Source organism: Theropithecus gelada, chromosome 7b (assembly GCF_003255815.1).
Source record: "Theropithecus gelada isolate Dixy chromosome 7b, Tgel_1.0, whole genome shotgun sequence".
Classification (NCBI taxonomy): Eukaryota; Metazoa; Chordata; class Mammalia; order Primates; family Cercopithecidae; genus Theropithecus; species Theropithecus gelada.
Window position 1 is genome coordinate 105,070,948 of NC_037675.1, and position 18,284 is coordinate 105,089,231.

General features: G+C 56.4%; 1 protein-coding gene across 1 annotated transcript; it reads right to left on the bottom strand.

Annotated features, from left to right (window-relative positions):
* Positions 1 to 13,698: 13,698 nt before the first annotated feature.
* CKB (creatine kinase B) lies at positions 13,699 to 16,569 on the bottom strand. Its single transcript, XM_025391172.1, has 7 exons — positions 16,371 to 16,569; positions 16,093 to 16,247; positions 15,888 to 16,020; positions 15,334 to 15,505; positions 14,501 to 14,624; positions 14,157 to 14,346; positions 13,699 to 14,075 (listed from the first exon to the last, which is right to left on the bottom strand). The coding sequence occupies exons 1-7, from the start codon at positions 16,561 to 16,563 to the stop codon at positions 13,897 to 13,899; spliced, it is 1,146 nt and encodes a 381-aa protein (XP_025246957.1). The 5' UTR covers positions 16,564 to 16,569; the 3' UTR covers positions 13,699 to 13,896.
* Between the last annotated feature and the right edge of the window lie 1,715 nt (positions 16,570 to 18,284).

Below are 18,284 nucleotides of genomic sequence, written 5' to 3' on the forward strand. Positions count from 1 at the left end.
CTTTGGGAGGCCGAGACAGGCGGATCACGAGGTCAGGAGATCGAGACCATTCTGGCTAACACGGTGAAACCCCGTCTCTACTAAAAAATACGAAAAACTAGCCGGGCAAAGTGGTGGGCGCCTGTAGTCCCAGCTGCTCAGGAGGCTGAGGCAGGAGAATGGCGTAAACCCGGGAGGCGGAGCTTGCAGTGAGCGGAGATCCGGCCACTGCACCCCAGCCTGGGTGACAGAGCGAGACTCCGTCTCAAAAAAAAAAAAAAAAAAAAATTAGCCAGGCCTGTGGCGCACGCCTGTAATCCAAGCTACTCAGGAGGCAGAGACAGGAGAATCGCTTGAACCCAGGAGGCGAAGGTTGCAGTGAGCCGAGATCGTGCCATTACACTCAAACCTAGGCGACAGAGTGACACTTCATCTCAAAAACAAACAAAAGATTCGTACCCCAGAAACACTCATCACAGCAGGTTCCTGTGCATAATTTCTGCTGAGGTAGAGCAGAGCCCTGCCAAGCAGAGGCTGGGCCACGGTGGACTTCCTCTTCGTTATCTTTGTACCTGGGACTGATACTGAATTGTTTTCCATTTTTGCATTCTCAAGGACAAATTGAGTACTAGAAGTTAAATTCCTTTAAGAGAAATGAGTTTCCTGAATGCCCCGATGCAGTGACCACTCTTTATGCTCATATTTTCTTGAGGGGCTCACTTGTTATAAGCTGTGGCTGCATTTTAATGCTTTACTTGGTCAAATAAGGAATGTGTGTCTCAGAGACTAATATTCATCCACAGAAAGTTATCCAAGTGGGTTATATTTATAAGGCTATGTTACTATTTGATCTTGGCTTGATTTTAATGGCAACAGGGGTAGTATTCCATTTACCAAGATTAAAATGTGAAAACGCATTCATTACTAAGGTTCCAGGCCCTTTCTATAGATTTTCCATTCTCAGAATGTGACATTTTTATTATGCATACGATGAATTTTGAAAAGGGATGTTCTGCGACCATTGAAAATCATGAGAGACTGCATTTTTTCCTCATCAACTACCCAGAAATCTCTCAGAAGCGAGATGAGGCACGTAGTGGGGCTGTGCTACTGGTTTTATTTACCTGCCAAGCAGAGCATTGTCCTAATCCTGACAATGGTGTTCCTCTTCGGTGACTGCTGACTTCCCTCTCTTCTAGATCAGTCTCGTTAGAGGAACCAAAACCAGATTCCTACAAGTGAGTGAGGCCCATGCAGAAAACTGTTGGAAACATGACTGGCTTTTAGGAGGCCGACTGCGATCATTTTCACAGCATATGCTTCTCCAAAAACCTAGACAAAAATGACTTTTTTTTTTCGAGATGGAGTTTCGCTCTTGTTGCCCAGGCTGGAGTGCAGTGGCGCAGTCTCGGCTCACCGCAACCTCCGCCTTCCGGGTTCAAGCGATTCTCCTGCCTCAGCCTCCCGAATAGCTGGGAGTACAGGCGTGCGCCGTCACGCCCGGCTAATTTTGTATTTTTAGTAGAGACGGGGTTTCTTCATGTGGTCAGGCTGGTCTCGAACTCCCGACCTCAGGTGGTCCGCCCACCTCAGCCTCCCAAAGTGCTGGGATTGCAGGCATGAGCCACCACGCCCATAATGATACTTAGAATAATGATATTTAGGAGAAAAACCTCCATACATGTGCCTGTGAATAAATTATGGTTACTGTGGAAGCCACGCCAGGCAGCCCCTACCCAGTAAGCAACCTTTGTGCTGACCTTCAGGTCTGCAGAGCAGTTGCCGCTTCCATGGGTGCGGCAACCAAGCAGAGCAGGGGCAGAAGAGGGGTGTTTCCTGTGCGCTGTCCCTTCCAGTCTGTCTCAGAGGGGCATCAAAATGAGAAAGAGCTTGTGGAGTTCAAACCTTACATTTCTGTTGTGGGTTTTTTGTTTCTTTCTTTGCTGATTTGCCAGGCAGCTCAGGGGCCCTTTAGGTGGGAGAAATTGTTGCTCTTCAAGGGAGTGAAGTGAAGATGGTGCCTTAGAGGTGTTCTAACAGTGCACAGGGAGTCCCGGGGTGACGCCCCCATGATGAGTGGAAGGAACTCAGTGTCCTTGCCAGTCAAGGAGAAAGAAAACAGTACAACAGCTATTTTTGTTTGTTTTGTTTGCCTTGGGTTTGTTTTGTTTCGTTTTGTTTTTGAGACAGCATTTCATTTTGTCACCTAGACTGAAGTACAGTGGCGCAATACCAGCTAAGTGCAGCCTCGACCTTCTGGGCTCAAGTGATCCTCCCACCTCAATCTCCTGAGTAGCTGGGACCACAGGTTTGTGCCACTATGCCTAGCTAATTTTATTTTTCGTACAGATAGGGTCTTGTTTGTCTTGGGTTTGTTTTGTTTTTGTTTTTGAGACAGGGTTTCACTCCGTCACCCAGACTGAAGTACAGTGACGCAATCACAGCTCAGTGCAGCCTCAACCTCGTGGGCTCAAGTGATTCTCCTGCCGCAACCTCCTGAGTAGCTGGGACCACGGGCTTCTGCCCAGCTAATTTTATTTTTCATACAGACAACTACGCCCAGCTAATTTTATTTTTTGTACAGACAGGGTCTTGCTCTGTTGCCTAGGATGATTTGAATTCCTGGGCTCAAGCAATCCTCCTACCTCAGCCTCCCAAAGTACTGGGATTACAGGCATGAGCCACCTCACCCAGCCCCAATAACTGTTTTTGAATGGTTCCTTGAAAAGTTCCATTAAAGGCCGGGCACAGTGGCTCACGCCTATAATCCCAGCATTTTGGAAGGCTGAGGTGGGTGGATCACTTGAGGTCAGTAGTTCGAGACCAGCCTGGCCAACATGGCAAAACCCCATCTCTACTAAAAATACAAAAAATTAGCTGGGCGTGGTGGTGGGCACCTGGAGTCCCAGCTACTCGGGAGGCTAAGGCAGGAGAAGAGCTTGAACCCAGGAGGCGGAGGTTGCAGTGAGCCAAGATTGCACCACTGCACTCAAGCCTAGGTGGCAGAGCCAGACCCTGTCCCAAAAAAAAATCGAACACCACACACTAACCCTCTTCTCTTCCTCCCTCTCCTGGCTTAGCCAGTGCAGTAAAGTCCTTGAACGGCGTGCTCCCTGGCCCTCAGGAGACGACACTGCCTATCGAGTAGAGACTTGGTAAGGAAATTTTTCCCATTTCTAAGATGGAGAGTTCTGGACTCTAGCCTTTCTCCTTTCACCATCTTCCCCTGTCACACCAACATCAGCATCAGGTACACAGTTGTGTTGCCCTTTGTGTCTACTCTCCCCACAGTTACTAGACTGTGAGCCCCATGGGGCAGCGATCTTCGTCCTTTTCCTTTTTCTCTATTCCAAGTACCTAGAGTAGTGCTTGGCGAAGGCACTGTTAGTTCAAAATTAGTGTTTTAAAAAAAAAAAAAATGATAGGAAGCAAGCAGGAGACGCATAGCCAAGTGCAAGACATTTTCAGTGGCTTGTATTCAAAAGTGTCACTTACGTCCCCTCAGCTGCCCCTGCCCCGGATGGCCCAAGGGTGAGATAGGTGTCTGCTCTGGGGTCATGTTTTGGTTTATAGCCTGGCCTGTTTGGTCTCCAGGAGCCCTTTGAGTCTTGCCTGTTTGACAGAGAAGACTGAGGCCCAGGGGATGGAAGGGATGGGACTGGCACGCAGTGAACTTTTCCCTTCACCAAAATGCTTACCCAGGTGATGTCCATCATTCAGCTTGGGTCAGGCACAGACCATGCACATTGTGGTGGTGGGTGCTATGGACATGAAGTCGACGACCCTGCGTGGAGATGACATTTACCGTCGGCTGTGGAACTGGGAGTTAAACCCTTTGGCTTGGCCGGGCGCGGTGGCTCAAGCCTGTAATCCCAGCACTTTGGGAGGCCGAGACGGGCGGATCACGAGGTCAGGAGATCGAGACCATCCTGGCTAACCCGGTGAAACCTCGTCTGTACTAAAAACTACAAAAAAACTAGCCGGGCGAGGTGGCGGGCGCCTGTAGTCCCAGCTACTCGGGAGGCTGAGGCAGGAGAATGGCGTGAACCCGGGAGGCGGAGCTTGCAGTGAGCTGAGATCCGGCCACTGCACTCCAGCCTGGGTGACAGAGCAAGACTCCGTCTCAAAAAAAAAATAAATAAATAAAAAAAAAAAATAAACCCTTTGGCTTACCACCCTAATCTGCATCTGCACTAGAGAGTCACACAGCCCAGGCAGTGTTTGGATTTCAGCCCCGGGAAAGAATAGCAGTGTGCCGCTTGGTGGCAGCATGTGAGCTGGGGTTTAGTGAGGAGGCGGGGCAGTCGTGTAGGCATCAGCAGTCCTAGCACCAGGCCGAGGCGAGACCCTCTGAGTGGAGTCCAGGTCATTAAAGGGCCTGAACGGGTCTCTCGCAGAAGAAGGAAAGCTGGTCCTGAGGTTGGAGCCAGGGGAAACTGGGGGCCACTGCAGGCATTCTTTGTTGCCATCGGCTTTGGTTCAGTAAGCTTTGTTGATTTATTTTGGTTTTTTGTAGTTGTTAGAGTGATGGGGCTGATTGCTTATAAGTTCTGAGGTTCTTTTTTTTTTTTTTTTTTTTTTTTTTTTTTTGAGACAGAGTCTCACTCTGTCGCCCAGGCTGGAGTGCAGTGGCCGGATCTCAGCTCACTGCAAGCTCCGCCTCCCAGGTTTATGCCATTCTCCTGCCTCAGCCTCCCGAGTAGCTGGGACTACAGGTGCCCGCCACCTCGCCCAGCTAGTTTTTTGTATTTTTTAGTAGAGACGGGGTTTCACCGTGTTAGCCAGGATGGTCTCGATCTCCTGACCTCGTGATCCGCCCGTCTCGGCCTCCCAAAGTGCTGGGATTACAGGCTTGAGCCACCGCGCCCAGCCAGTTCTGAGGTTCTTATTTGTGTTTCCGGCTCCCTGGGTATTCATTCATACCTGGTTTCTGGCTGTGGTGAAATGTCTTCTGACCAAGTGGGTTGACAAACAGGGGGCTTCACTGGAACGGTGGCAGGGGGCGCGGTCACTGAACAGAGAAGAAACTCAACTCATCCTCATCTCTGAGGGGGCTCTTTCCCCCAGCCAGTGCCTTCTGCAATTTCCTGATCTATCTACATTCCACCCACTTAACCCACCTCTAAGAGTTATTTTAAAGCAGCATTCTAGAACCCATCTCTCAAGCAGGAGTGAAGTCTCCAATGGCTCATCCTGTGCCTCTCCTGCGTCTGCAAGCACCTGCAGTGCCGGGACGCTCACAGTCCGCCCCCAGGACCTGTGGGGAGAGTCCGGCTGCTTCTGCTGCTCCACATGCACATGGGCCTCCTCACCAACCACCCTGGCAGTCGCCTGCTCTTGGGAGCTTTAACTATTCAAGACTCAGTGGCCAGGCACGGCGGCTCGTGCCTGTAATCCCAGCACTTTGGGAGGCCGAGGTGGGCAGATCACGAGGTCAGGAGTTCGAGACCAGCTTGGCCAACATAGTGAAACCCCATCTCTACTAAAAATACAAAAAGTAGCTGGGTGTGGTGGCACGTGCTTGTAGTCCCAGCTACTCGGGAGGCTGAGGCGGGAGAATCAGTTGAACACGGGAGGTGGAGGTTGCAGTGAGTTGAGACCACGTCACTGCACTCTAGCCTGGGCGACAGAGTGAGACTCCGTCTCAGGGAAAAAAAAAAAAAAAAGACTCAAGTATTTGAAGATTAAAAGTGTGTTCCCTCCCTGATTTCTTTTTTTTTTTTTTAGACAGAGTCTCACTCTGTTGCCCAGGCTGGAGTGCTATTGCGCGATCTTGGCTCACTGCAACCTCTGCCTCCCAGGTTCAAGCAATTCTCCTGCAATCTCGGCTCACTGCAAGCTCCGCCTCCAGGGCTCAAGCGATTCTCCTGCCTCAGCCTCCCAAGTATCTGGGATTATAGGCGCCCACCACCACACCCTGCCTCATCCCTAAATTCTTGCTTCTCCCAGTTAAGCTGCCCCAGTTATTTTCAGGTGTTCTAGAACAAAACAAGAAGACTTCTCATCAGTCATTTGTTCATGTGTTCATTCATTGCAGCCATATTTTAAGGGTTAAGGTAGGAGAAGCTCCTCTGTGCAGACCCCTGGAGATACAAAAATAAGCAAGGTAAAACCTTCTGGCCTGGACCAGCTCATCGCACAGGGAGGCAAGGGGCACTGGTGTGATACTAGGACAGGCTGATGCTGCATTCAGGAAGACCAGGGCCCTGGCCAAAGGGAGCCGGGCCTGGGTGCAGGGGAGGCGTGTGGAGGAGGCGGCGCACCGAGTCTGCTCAGTGGAAGAGAGAGGAGTGGCACGTGCAGAGGCAGGCGCCAGGGGCCTGGCTCATCTCCGGCTCAGGCGCGGGGGCAGCGGCTGGGCCGCCAACTCCTGGGCAGGCTCACTCTTGTCACCAGCCCAACATGTTATGTCTCAGACACTGAGACACTGCACTTCTGTGAAGGGGCCTTCATTCCCCAGTACTTCGTTAGGGAGTGACCTAGCAGGTTTTGGGCAGGGTTGTGCTGCTGCCAGACCAAAGCAGACTAATGCTGCACCAGACAGCCAGAGCCCAGCGACGCCAGAGAGCCTGGCATGAGACTGCCTGTGCTGGCTCCTTCCAGAGCAAGGCCTGCTCTGACTCGCCTCACCCTCCTCTCAGGAGGGAGCTGCCAGCAGGCGTGGGTAGGCGTGAGCACATTCTCAAAGCAGTTATGTTTTGCATGGAAGTCAGCTGGGAAGTAGGAGCATATGTAGTCATGTTCATTAATGTGGCACCAGAAGTCCCTGGGTGGAGGGTGCCTCAGAGACCATTTCCAACCTGCGACCACCCTCCACTCCACCCCTTCCCAAATACACCTGTGCACTTGCAAGTTCTGCCCTGCCAGTCACTCCCCGGCTATAGGCTGGCCTCTGCTGCTTGTTAGCACACAGCTTGGCTGTCTCTGGGCCATGTGGTTCTCGTGCTCTCCACCCTAATCCATTGACCACTCCTCTGCTACCTCCATTCTTTGGGCTCTAGAGGGCTCCGACAAGCTTGTCCCATGCTGCTCGGACATCTCCTCAGCCTGTTGCCGTGGGTGGGTGTTGCTGCTCCCCAGAATGGCGATGCTGTGTGTCCTTTTGTATTGACACCACTAAGTACATAGGATACATTTTGCTGGCTTGCATTTCCTGGTTCAGGAATGCCTTATCTGAAATGTTTGGGACCACCCGCACGTGTTTTGGGTTTAGGGTTTTTTCAGATTTTGGAATATTTATATTATACCTACTGGTTAAGCATCCCAAAGTTGAAAATCTGAACTCCGAAGTGCACATGCGAGCATTCCCTTTTAGCATTACGTCAGCACTCGGGTTCAGATTGTGGAGTAGTTTAGATTTCAGATGTTTGGATTTGCGATACTCCACCTGTGTATTTCATTAATTTCACCAAAACACTGGAACTTTGCTGACAAAGTAGTCATGTTATCCTGTGTCAAGGCCAGGAGAACGGAGGAAAGCAAGCACCATGCTCCTTTCTGACCTCAAGCAAGAGTGAAGAGGGTCAGACCGGACTTCTGGCCCCTCCGCCACAGCGCTTTGTCCCCCAGGTAGGCGCTGCTGCTGTGACTTGGTGGGGGCTGCAGCACAGGGGTCCCTCAGAAGCACAGCAGTTTTGGGGCCAGGCATAGTGGCTCACACCTGTAATGCCAGCACTTTGGGAGGCCAAGGCAAGAGGATCGCTTAGTCCAGGAGTTCAAGACCAGCCTGGGCGAGTAACATGGTGAGACCGCTGTCTCTACAAAAAAATTTTAAAATTAGCCAGACGTCGCGGTGGCTCAAGCCTGTAATCCCAGCACTTTGGGAGGCCGAGACGGGTGGATCACGAGGTCAGGAGATCGAGACCATCCTGGCTAACACGGTGAAACCCCGTCTCTACTAAAAAATACAAAAAAACTAGCCGGGCGAGGTGGCGGGCGCCTGTAGTCCCAGCTACTCGGGAGGCTGAGGCCGGAGAATGGCGTGAACCCGGGAGGCGGAGCTTGCAGTGAGCTGAGATCCGGCCACTGCACTCCAGCCTGGGCGACAGAGCGAGACTCCGTCTCAAAAAAAAAAAAAAAAGCCAGACGTGGAGATAGGCTCTTGTGGTCCCAGCTACTGGGGAGGCTGAGGAGGAAGGATCACTTGAGCCCAGGAGATTGAGGCTACAGTGACCTGTGATCCGGCCACTGCATTCCAGCCTAGGTGACTTCAAGACCCTATCTCAAAAAAAAATAAAAAGTAATAAATTTTAAAGGAACAGTTTTGGGTACGGATGAGTAGCACTGCCTTTATTATTTCTCTTTTTCTTCTTCTTTTTTTTTTTTTTGGTTGAGTTGATTGCCATATTTACTTTCCTTTTGAGGATGTAACACATTTGAAGTGCCTTTTAATATGTTGGATAGTTGATGGGTCAAAGGTATTGACAAAACTAGACTTTTCATTTTAATTTTAATGGAAGTGTCTGTCTTTTTGCTGTAAGTTGTATATTTCTGGAATGGCTTTGATGTGTGTTAACACAGACCACATATACCAGTAATGGATGCAGCTGAGTGTAGGTGGAATGAGAGCAATGAAGGAAGACCTAAGCCCTGCCCTGGAGGCAGGCCGCGTTCTCAAGAGAGAAGGCTCACCAACTGAGCAGTCCTCTAATGGGGAAGAGATGAGGACAGAGCCCAAGGGGAATGGGAATGCAGAAGGAGGCCCTCTGGAAAGGAGGCCTGGGGCAGGCAGGGCAGTCCTCCCAGAGAGCAGACATGCAGGAGGGAGCCCTGTCCCAGGTTAGGCAAACAGGCAACAAACGCGTCTGGAGGGGTTGGTGCGGTCCTGAGTGCAAGTGGGTGTGGAGTAACTGGAACCACTGGGCCAGTTCCTCTGCAAGCCCAGCAGGATCCCAAGCCAAGCCCCACACTGCGTGAGGTTCATGAATGGTAGAACAGGGTTGCAGCCCCATCACCACAGCAGGAATAGTGCCAGCACCTCAGGAGCTGGTGCCAGGCTGCACAGACGCAGGCGTTTCACCCCACAGTGCCAAGGATGGCCTTGTCCTCACAACCTGGGTGGCTGCTGGAGCACCTTGACACCTGGCCACCCCTGGCTGCATGGGAGTCTTGGAAATGAGCTCCCACAGCCAGGCAGCTGCATGCAGGCTGGAAACCAGCGTTGTCACTCAAGCAGAGGAGAAAATGGCTGCTAGGGGACCACCAGCATCCATGCCATGAAGGTGAATCAGAGACAGGTCCCGCTGGCAGCAGCACTTTTATCTTTTGGGGGCCTTAAAGTTAATTTTTGTTAAGCCTTGAATTTTGATAAATCCCCAGCCCTGAAAAGGGTGTGAAAATCAGGACTTCTGAACCCAAGCAAAACAATACAAAGTTGGGTTTGGGGAAAAAGGTGGAAAGAGTCCAACCAGTTGGGCATAGTGGCTCACACCTGTAATCCCAGCACTTTGGAAGACTGAGGTAGGGGAATGGCTTGAGCCCAGGAGTTGAGTCCAGCCTGGGCAACATGGCAAAACTCTGTCTCTACAAAGAAAAAAAAATAGAAAAAATTAGCCAGGAGTGGTGGCACGTGCCTGTAGTCACACAGCTACTTGGGAGACTGAGGTGGGAGGATCACCTGAGCCCAGGGAGCTCAAGGCTTGAGTGAGCAGCAATCGTACAACTGTACTCCAGCTTGGGTGACAGAGTGAAACCCTACCTCAAAAAAAAGGTCAGTGCAGAAAGCCTCTAGCCAGACTGACAAGTACGCGTGTAAAAAAACCTCAGCCTGGCCGGGCATGGTGGCTCACGTCTGTAATCCCAGCACTTTGGGAGGCCGAGGCGGGCAGATCACCTGAGGTCAGGAGTTGGAGACCAGCCTGACCAACATGGAGAAACCCCATCCCTACTAAAAATACAAAATTAGCCGGGCATGGTGGCAGGCGCCTGTAATCCCAGCTACTCTGGAGGCTGAGGCAGGAGAATCTCTCGAACCCAGGAGACGAAGGTTTCCGTGAGCCAAGATCGTGCCATTGCACTCCAGCCTGGGCAATGAGACCAAAACTACATCTCAAAAAAAAAAAAAAAAAAAGGCCTCAGCCTTCTCAGCAGTGCCAAAAAAGCCTCACTTTTCTAAGCTGAAATGCTGTCATCTGCTCAGTGGAAACCTCACAGCCAGAAGACTTCTTGCCAATCAAATTACTGTTTTCTTTTTACCTGTGGGAAAGGAGATTAACTTCACATCCATGTGGGTCCAATGTGCAGCCCCCTAAGGGTGCTCTGGGAGGCTTTAGGAAGTGCCTGCTGGCTCGAAATAGAAATGCAGAAGCAGCAGCCTGCTGGGCAAGTGCAGCCTTTTAAGCCACTGCTAAGACAAGCAGGTCCCAACTGTGGGAGGCTAGAATGTTCTTAAAAGAGCAGTGAGCCGGGCGCGGTGGCTCACGCCTGTAATCCCAGCACTTTGGGAGGCCAAGGCGGGCGGATCACTTGAGGTCGGGAGTTCGAGACCAGCCTGACCAACATGGAGAAACCCCATCTCTACTAAAAATACAAAAAAATTTGCTGGGCGTGGTGGTGCATGCCTGTAATCTCAGCTACTCAGGAGGCTGAGGCAGGAGAATCGCTTGAACCTGGGAAGCGGAGGTTGCGGTGAGCCACGATTGCGCCATTGCACTCCAGCCTGGGCAACAAGAGCAAAACTTGATCTCAAAAGAAAAGCAGTGAAAAGAGCCCAGGAGTTGGAGCTGGGCGACACTGGGCCGATTCTTTCTTCCTCTCGGAGCCTGAGTTTCCCTGTCTGTGAGAGGCCTCAGGCTGTGGTAGTGGTAGAGTCCTGCTACTTCGGTGGGCTTCTACAGACTGGAACACATGACAGCATTTTTTACAAAACACCATTTAAAAAATTATTTTGGCTTATATAAGTAATACATGTGCCCTGTAGAAAATTTGGAAAATAAAGTATAAAGAAGGAAATCACCTGTTACCCCACCACCCACAGTGACTACTGTTCTTTGGGGTTTTTCCATACATATTCTGTGTGGGATCTCAGAGCACAAGCTGTTTTATAACCTGCTTCTGCGCCTGAGCTTTTCTCAGCGTGTCACCACCTCACTAGATCCCTCACACTGTCGTCCCTGTCTGCACAGGACCCCAGAGGAGGGGTGGGGCTGCAGCCAACTCTTCAGTGTCGGCAAGCCCTTACAGTTTCCTTCTCAGTAATTGTGTCACTTCTATTTCTGTAGGGCAATGGGACTTGAAGAAGGGGGGCTGTTTTGCCCCCCAAGGGGCATTTGTCAGTGTCTAGACTTTTGATTGTCATAAGTTGGGGAAGCAAGGACTACTGGCATGCAGCGGTTGGAGGCCAGGGCTGCTGCTGGACGTCCTGCAGCGCACAGGACGGCCTCCACTAGAGTCGTCCGGCCCAAGTGTCTGGAGCGCCACTGTGGAAACCCTGCCGTGGACTCATTCCCTAGCTGGGAAGTCCCTGAGTGGACAGGAGGGACAGCTGAGGGGGGGCTTGGTGCAGCCAGACTGCCCTGCAGGGAGATGTCTCCAACACCCAGGACGTCTTCCTGCATCCTTGCCACCCCTAGGTACTGTCCTTTGCTGCCCATGTTTGACAGTGCTTTCTAGGAGAATTGCCCGTTAGTCTCCGGAGGCCAAGGAAAAGGACGGCTGTCGAGACTGTTGGAGGTTTCGGGGAACCAGTGGCACAGGCAGACAGGATTGTCGCTCCCCTCCTGAGGGGAGTGTATATTAGGCCCTGCCTGGTCCCCAAAAGAGTTAATGCAGCAAGATAAAATATGTGAGGCACAGGGAGGAGAGTGGGCCCCAGAGAGTTGGGGGTCCAGGCCCTGTGGGCTCCACAGGCCAGCCAAGGCCCCACCCACCTTCAGAGTTTTACTGCCTCAGAAGTTGTTCTGAGCCAGGCCCAGCCCTCTCAGCCTTCCCGGACAGTGCATTGAGAGGCCTGCACGGGGTGATTAGGGGTTCCGCTTGTTTGCCCACTGGTGGTTCTAGGAGCACCCCACTCTGAGAGTCCACATGGGAAAAGGGGAGCATTGAAACACAAGAAGTGACAGTCCTGCCCAGCCATGCCCTCAGCCCTGTGTTCACCTCACAGTGGGGCCCACGCCACCCCAGGGATAGTCGGGCGGGCTCTGCCCAAGTGGTGAGGGGGACTGAGCCAGCAGGAGCAGCAGGAGGGGCTGCAGCGGGAGCAGCTCTTGAACAGGAAGAGGGCAGCAATGACGAGGTCCCCTGGTGGTAGGGCTTTGCTGGCCAGGTACCCACTGGGTCAGCACTGCTTCCTCACTGCCCTCAGCCTCCCCTTTCCAGAGGGGTCCACTTCCTGTGCTCACTTCAGGCTCTTCATCCCAGCCCTGCTCCCGAGACTCCAGACTGTACAGCTCGGCTTGGCCTGGCCTGGGCCTTCCTGGGAAAAGGCTAAGCCAGAAACTGGCCCCTGTGCCCAGGCTGGTCAGCCAGGGAGGGACCAGTCTAGGGTCCAAAGAATGGATGCAGAAGTCCCCCCTAGCCTTCTGCACCAGGGGACCTGCCCCCTATGTCTCTAGCCTACCAGGTGTTCACTTAGGGAGGTGGACACTTCAACCCTGCCCTTAGGGCCCCCCACATGCCGAGCCCAGCGGCAGATTCGGGGATGTACCCCACTGCTGCTCCTGGACCCCAGTGTCTAGGTTGACAATCCCCTTGTGTGCCAAGGAGGTGAGAGTCCAGTGATCCGCAACTCAGGTGTCCAGGGACGCAGTGAGTGTGGAGATGCAGGATGAGGCCTGCCCCAAACCCTGATCCCCAGGGGTGGGGCGGAGGAGGCCCTGGCCAGTAGGTGGCAGCACAGGCTGCGTCCTTGGAGCTTAGGAGCTGGAGGAAGGTGGGGAGCAGGATTCCTAGCCCCCAGCTGCCTCACCCGTCCACCTCCACTCCCTGAGCTGGCCGAGCCCCTCAGGGTGCCCAACCATAGTAGGAGCCCTGAGCCAGAGGCTGGGCAGGGACAGCAGCAACTGGCAACTAGAGTGAGTTGCAGGGGGTTGGGGGGAGGTTGCATGAGGGACCAGGGAGACCAATCCCTAAAGAGCCCCAACCCCCCTTCTGCCTACCTTGTGGTCCCACCTTGAGGGCAAGGGGCTGGACACCCAGAGGCCCCCGAAGTGGCTGCCAGTGAAGGGGGGACCAGTGGTTCCCCAGGGCTGCTAGAGGATCTTGAGGGCTGAGCCCAAGGGCCAGTGGGGTTGGGGGGCTGTTCAGCCTGAAGGCTGAGGCTGGGAGGGAAGAGAAGATAGTAGGTGTTGGCGGGGTAGGAGGGAGGTAGGGAGATGTCTGGATCTGATAATGTTGCAGCTTGGAAGACTGGAGGAGGAACCCAGTTGGAGGGACCGGAAAGCTCTCAAGTTTCTGAGCTCAACCCCCACCTCCACTATCCCTACCTCCCCCACCCTGCAGGATGAGCCCGAGGAACGTGCTAGGCTCCACACCCAGGCCTGAATGCCCTCAGATGCTCAGGCCTGGAGCTCCTCCCTCATTCTCCCCAGTGTTCCTGCCTGCACAGACATGAGGAAAGGGGCCCATGGACTAGGTGGGACAGGCAGAACAGAGTGGCCACCTGCTGGCTTCTTTCCCTTCTCACGGAAGGCAAGGCCCATGGCAGGCCCAGGACTCAGACTCCTGGGGCCTGGCTGCTGCCCTTCCCCCTCCCCCCGGGAAAGGAGAGGCACCACTCAGAGGCAGGCAGGCCAAAACCCTAGTTTATTTCAGCATCAGCAGTATCTTAGCCATCAAAAAAATAAACTCTACCAAGGGTGACGAAGTCTCTACAGCAAGGCTAAGGGCTCGCCAGGCAGCGAACATCAGGGGTGCATGGTGGGCACTGCCCAGGCAATAAGTTAGGAAGCAGCAGGGCTGGTGTCGGGTGTGGGCCAGGCTTCACTTCTGGGCAGGCATGAGGTCGTCGATGGCCTGGCCCTGCTCCAGCCGCTGCTCCATCTCGATGAGCAGCTTCACTCCGTCCACCACCATCTGCACCAGCTCCACCTCCGAGAAGCCCAGGCGGTCAGCGTTGGAGACGTCGAAGACCCCGCCCACCGCAGCCGTGTCCACACCGCCTGGGGAGACAGCAGGTCAGGGCGGAGGAAACAGGGCTGTCCAAAGGCCAACAGGAAGCCTGCAGCACCCGCCCTGCTCACCTGTGCCTCGCTTCTGAAGTCGTAGCCGCTTAAGCACCTCCGAGAACTTCTCATGCTTGCCCAGGTGGGGCAGCTTGATGTGCACTCCTGCCCGCAGCCCTGTGCCCAGGTTGGATGGGCAGGTGAGGATGTAGCCCAGGTGAGGGTTCCACATGAACTCATAGTTCTTAGACTTGAAGAGAGTTTCAATCTGCAGACGGAGAAAAGGGTATGAGGGAGAAGGCCTGCCTGAGACCCCCACAGGCCCTGAGACTCCCAAGTCCCAGAAATCCCCCAGGGGGACTGATGGGGCACCCACATCCCTGCTGGAGCCCTGGGGTCTGGGCCTGCCCCGTCCCTGGCACCTGGGTGAGGCCGGTGCAGAAGCGGGTGAACACCTCCTTCATGTTGCCCCCCTTCTGCATGGAGATGACCCGCAGGTGGTCCTCCTCGTTGACCCACACCAGGAAGGTCTTATTGTCATTGTGCCTGCGGGAGGGCTGGTCTCAGGGCATATCCAGAAAAAAGCCCCAGGCCGTCCCCAGACCAAAGGAACTTCCCAAGTCCCCGAGGTGCTGCTCCCAACCGTGCCCTGGAGCGGGGGCTGCTGCCAAGACTCCGCCCAACACGGGGCAGGCGGGGCCGAGACGCCTCACAGTGAGCAGAACCCCGGCTGCAGTGGTCTGAGGTGGGGCAGGGCCAGGGACCGCCAGGACAGCCCCGCCCGCCCCCCACAGTGGGGGTAGGAGCCCTGCCCCCGAGAAGCTTCTGCGTCACCAGCCCCTGGTAGAATCCCAGCGACGGAGGAGTGAGAAAACAAGGAGCTCCAGCTCCCGAGGGGCGTCGGGCAGAGGGGCCAGGGACTCCGCCCCCACCTCACGTCTCTAGGGGGGCTGAGTCCTGAGCCCCCAGGGGCCTGGGCCCAGTACCTTAACGCACCTGCTGGGCCAAGGTCACCTGCGCGGGAGGCGCGGCACGTAACCCAGACCCGGAGCGCGGCCGGCCCCTCCCTCCTTCTCCTCCTCCTCCTCCCCCTCCTCCTACTCCTCCTCCTCCTCCCCCTCCTCCTCCCCCTACTCCTCCTCCTCCCCCTCCTTCTCCCCGCCGCGAGGGGCCCCACCCTGGCGGGGGGGACGAGAGGGAAAGGGGAGGCGGCGGAGAGGGCGGACGCCGCGAGAGGGCGCAGAGGGACACGCACCAGATACCGCGGGCGTCGGGCCAGTCGCGGGCCATGCCCGAGGCCAGCAGCAGAGGTGACACGGGCTTGTCGAAGAGGAAGTGGTCGTCGATGAGCTGCTGCTGCTCCGCCTCCGTCATGCTCTTGAGCGCGTAGTACCGGCCCGCCAGGTCGCCGTCCAGGCTGGACAGGGCTGCGGGGCGTGCGCTCAGGACGCTCGGCTGCCGCGCCCGCCCCTCCAGCCCACAGCGCGGACCCGCCCGCCCCCGTGCTCCACCCCGGGGGACGTCAGAGGCCCCCACCCGCCCAGACTTGCGGGCGTCCAGTCCTCATGGCCCGGGCGACGGTCCCAGTCGGTGACCCCCGCCAGGACCCGCCCTCCCTGGGCCCCAGGCCGCTGTGGGCGCGGGGCTGGGCCTCCGTCCCTCGGTCCCTCCGGGAAACTGAACCCAGGGGCGCGCAGATAAGAGCGCGGCGGCGGCTGCCGCTCCCAGGCGACATAAACAAAAGCGGGCGGGGACCGCGCCGGGAGGGGCACGCAGCCGCCGCCGACCCTTGGCCCGCCCGGCCCCTACCTTCCACCGCGAGCTTCTCGATGGCGCGGCGCTCCCCGCGGCTGCAGTGCGGGGGCAGGCAGAAGCCACGGATGCTGCGGCCCGTGCGCACCCGCGAACTCAGCACGTAGTTGGGGTCCAGGTCGTCGCCGCCCTGGGGGGCGAGACGGGAGTGAGCACCCGGAGACCCCGGCCCGGCCCTCCCGGCCCGCCCGCCGCCCCGCACCTGCAAGTTGTCGGGGTTGAGGTCGGTCTTGTGCTCATCGCTGGGCTTGTAGCCGCCGTGCCGGTCCTCGATGATGGGGTCGAAGAGATCCTTGAACACGTCGTAGGACTCCTCGTCGCCCGCCACGCAGCCCACGGTCATGATGTACGGGTGGCCTAGGGGAGGGGGCGCGGGACGGAGACAGTGACGTCACTGCCGGGCCCGCGCGCGCTGCTGAGGACCGTGCGGCTGCGCGCGGGGAGGGGGCGCCGGGACCCCGGCCCCGAAGGGTCGCGTACCCGGGTTGTCCACGCCTGTCTGGATGACGTCGTCCAGCGTGAAGCCGCTCGGCGTGCTCTTGGCGCGCAGCTCCGCGTACAGCTCGGGGGTCAGCACCTTGGCCATGTGGTTGTTGTGGGCGCTCAGGTCCGGGAACTCGTCCTCGGCGGGGAAGCGCAGCTTCAGCGCGTTGTGGCTGTTGGAGAAGGGCATGGCGGCGGCGGGCTGCGGGGAGACGCGGGGTCAGCAGGGACCGACCGGCAAGCCGGGGTTCCCGGACTCCCGCGTACCACTCAGGCCCCCGCCGCCAGGCCCCTCGGCGCCCCCAGGACGCGGCCAAGGTCAGAGGGGTCCGCAGCGCGCGCGGGGAGCGCCATCATCGCCCGGGACCCCCGGCCGGTCCGGCGCGCGCTCCAGGCAACGCGCCCGGAGCGCGTGACGCCGCAGCGCCCGCGCCCCCTTTGCACGCAGCGCCCCTAGCCCCGGCGCCGACGCCCCCGGCCCCCGGGCCCACTCACCGGGCGGCCGGGCGGGGGCGGGGGCGCTCCGTCGGTCGGCAGCTCCCGGAGCGACGCAGGCGAACAGCTGCCGCTCCGCGCTCCCGCGGCTCTTAAGGGACGCAACGAGGGCCGCCCATTGGCGGCTATTTATAGCCCATTCATTCCATTGGCCCGCGCCGCGGGGTGGTGCCGCCGCTTTGTCCGCCGCCCGCAGCCCCTGACACCCCCAGCCGCCCACCCGAGCCGTCTCCCCGCTGGGACCCCGCGCAGCCTGCCCAGTCCCCCGCCCAAGACCTCGAGGCCGAAACCTCAGATCCTTGAATATCTGGATCCCCTCGCACGCCCTTGCCTCCGAGCGGGAAACTGAGGCGGAGAGCCTCTGGGCACTCGAGGACGCTCGGGTTCATCCGCATCCTCCAGCCTGCCCACCTAGTCCAGCCAGCCCCCGCGGCGGCGGCGAAGGGCCGGGCGAAAGCGTTCAGGGCTTCCGCAGCAGGTACTGCCCCCACCCCACCCCCGGCCAGTGCGAGCTGGCCCGGAGCCGCCGACCTTCCTCAAGGTGCCCGCAGGCATCTCCTGGGCGATCTTGGTGCAAAGCGAAGGCGCGCGGGAGGCGCAGTCTGGCTGCGGCCCAGCCCGGGGGCACCCGCGGTGCCCTGACCTTGGACAAGTCCTGGGGCTCTGGGGAATGCGAGCCAGAAACCACGCGGACACTGTGGTCTTAAGAGGCCGCTGGCAAGTGCAGCCTTGGAGTTTCCAGACCCCAACCCTGGGCCCTCTTCGCAGAGGACAAGCTCACCCGACCCCCAAAGGCAGTCCCCAGAGACTTCAGGCAAGGATGGGAGGAAACGCTAATAAACAATAAGCATAAATGCGATTTAAAGAAGAAGAAGAAAAAAAATCTCACGAATAACTAGAGTCATGCAAATTAAGCAGTGACTCCACCTCTCCCTACCCCCAGCACTCCCAGATCGACTCCAGCCAGTGCTGGCTATGAGTTGGAATGAGGGGAGACAGGCGTCCGCAGGCTGCCTGCAACTTGAATTGCTGCCTGCTTTTTGCAAGGTAATTTGGCAGAATCTATTAACATTAACAATGTTGGAACTCCGTGACCCAGCAATCCCCCTTCTAGGAATGCAGCCCTTAGAAAGGATGTCTCAGTTCTCTCCACTAATGGACCAAGAGATCTGTGGAGGGAAAAACAAACACATCTGGATACAACCCGATGCCCATCAGGCGGGACTGGCCAAGGGTAGGAAGGCACCTGCTTGCTATGGAATATTATGCAGCTGTTAAGAGGGGGAAGTGGAGTATGTGGGGTTAATATCCATTAAAGACCCTCATCCATTGCTCTGTGAATAAAGCAAGGAAGGGGGGAACCCTTATCTGTGGGTATATTTGATATAAATCCCTCCAGCAGTGGCACAGTGAGCA

What these genes read in the sequence shown, in the direction of transcription:
- CKB (XM_025391172.1), bottom strand. Translation starts at nt 16,563, where the DNA reads ATGCCCTTCTCCAACAGCCACAACGCGCTGAAGCTGCGCTTCCCCGCC. An exon ending in CCCGACGCCCGCGGTATCTG is followed by an intron (nt 14,625 to 15,333) that starts GTGCGTGTCCCT and finishes GCCCTCCCGCAG; the next exon opens with GCACAATGACAATAAGACCT. An exon ending in ACTTCAGAAGCGAGGCACAG is followed by an intron (nt 14,076 to 14,156) that starts GTGAGCAGGGCG and finishes CTGTCTCCCCAG; the next exon opens with GCGGTGTGGACACGGCTGCG.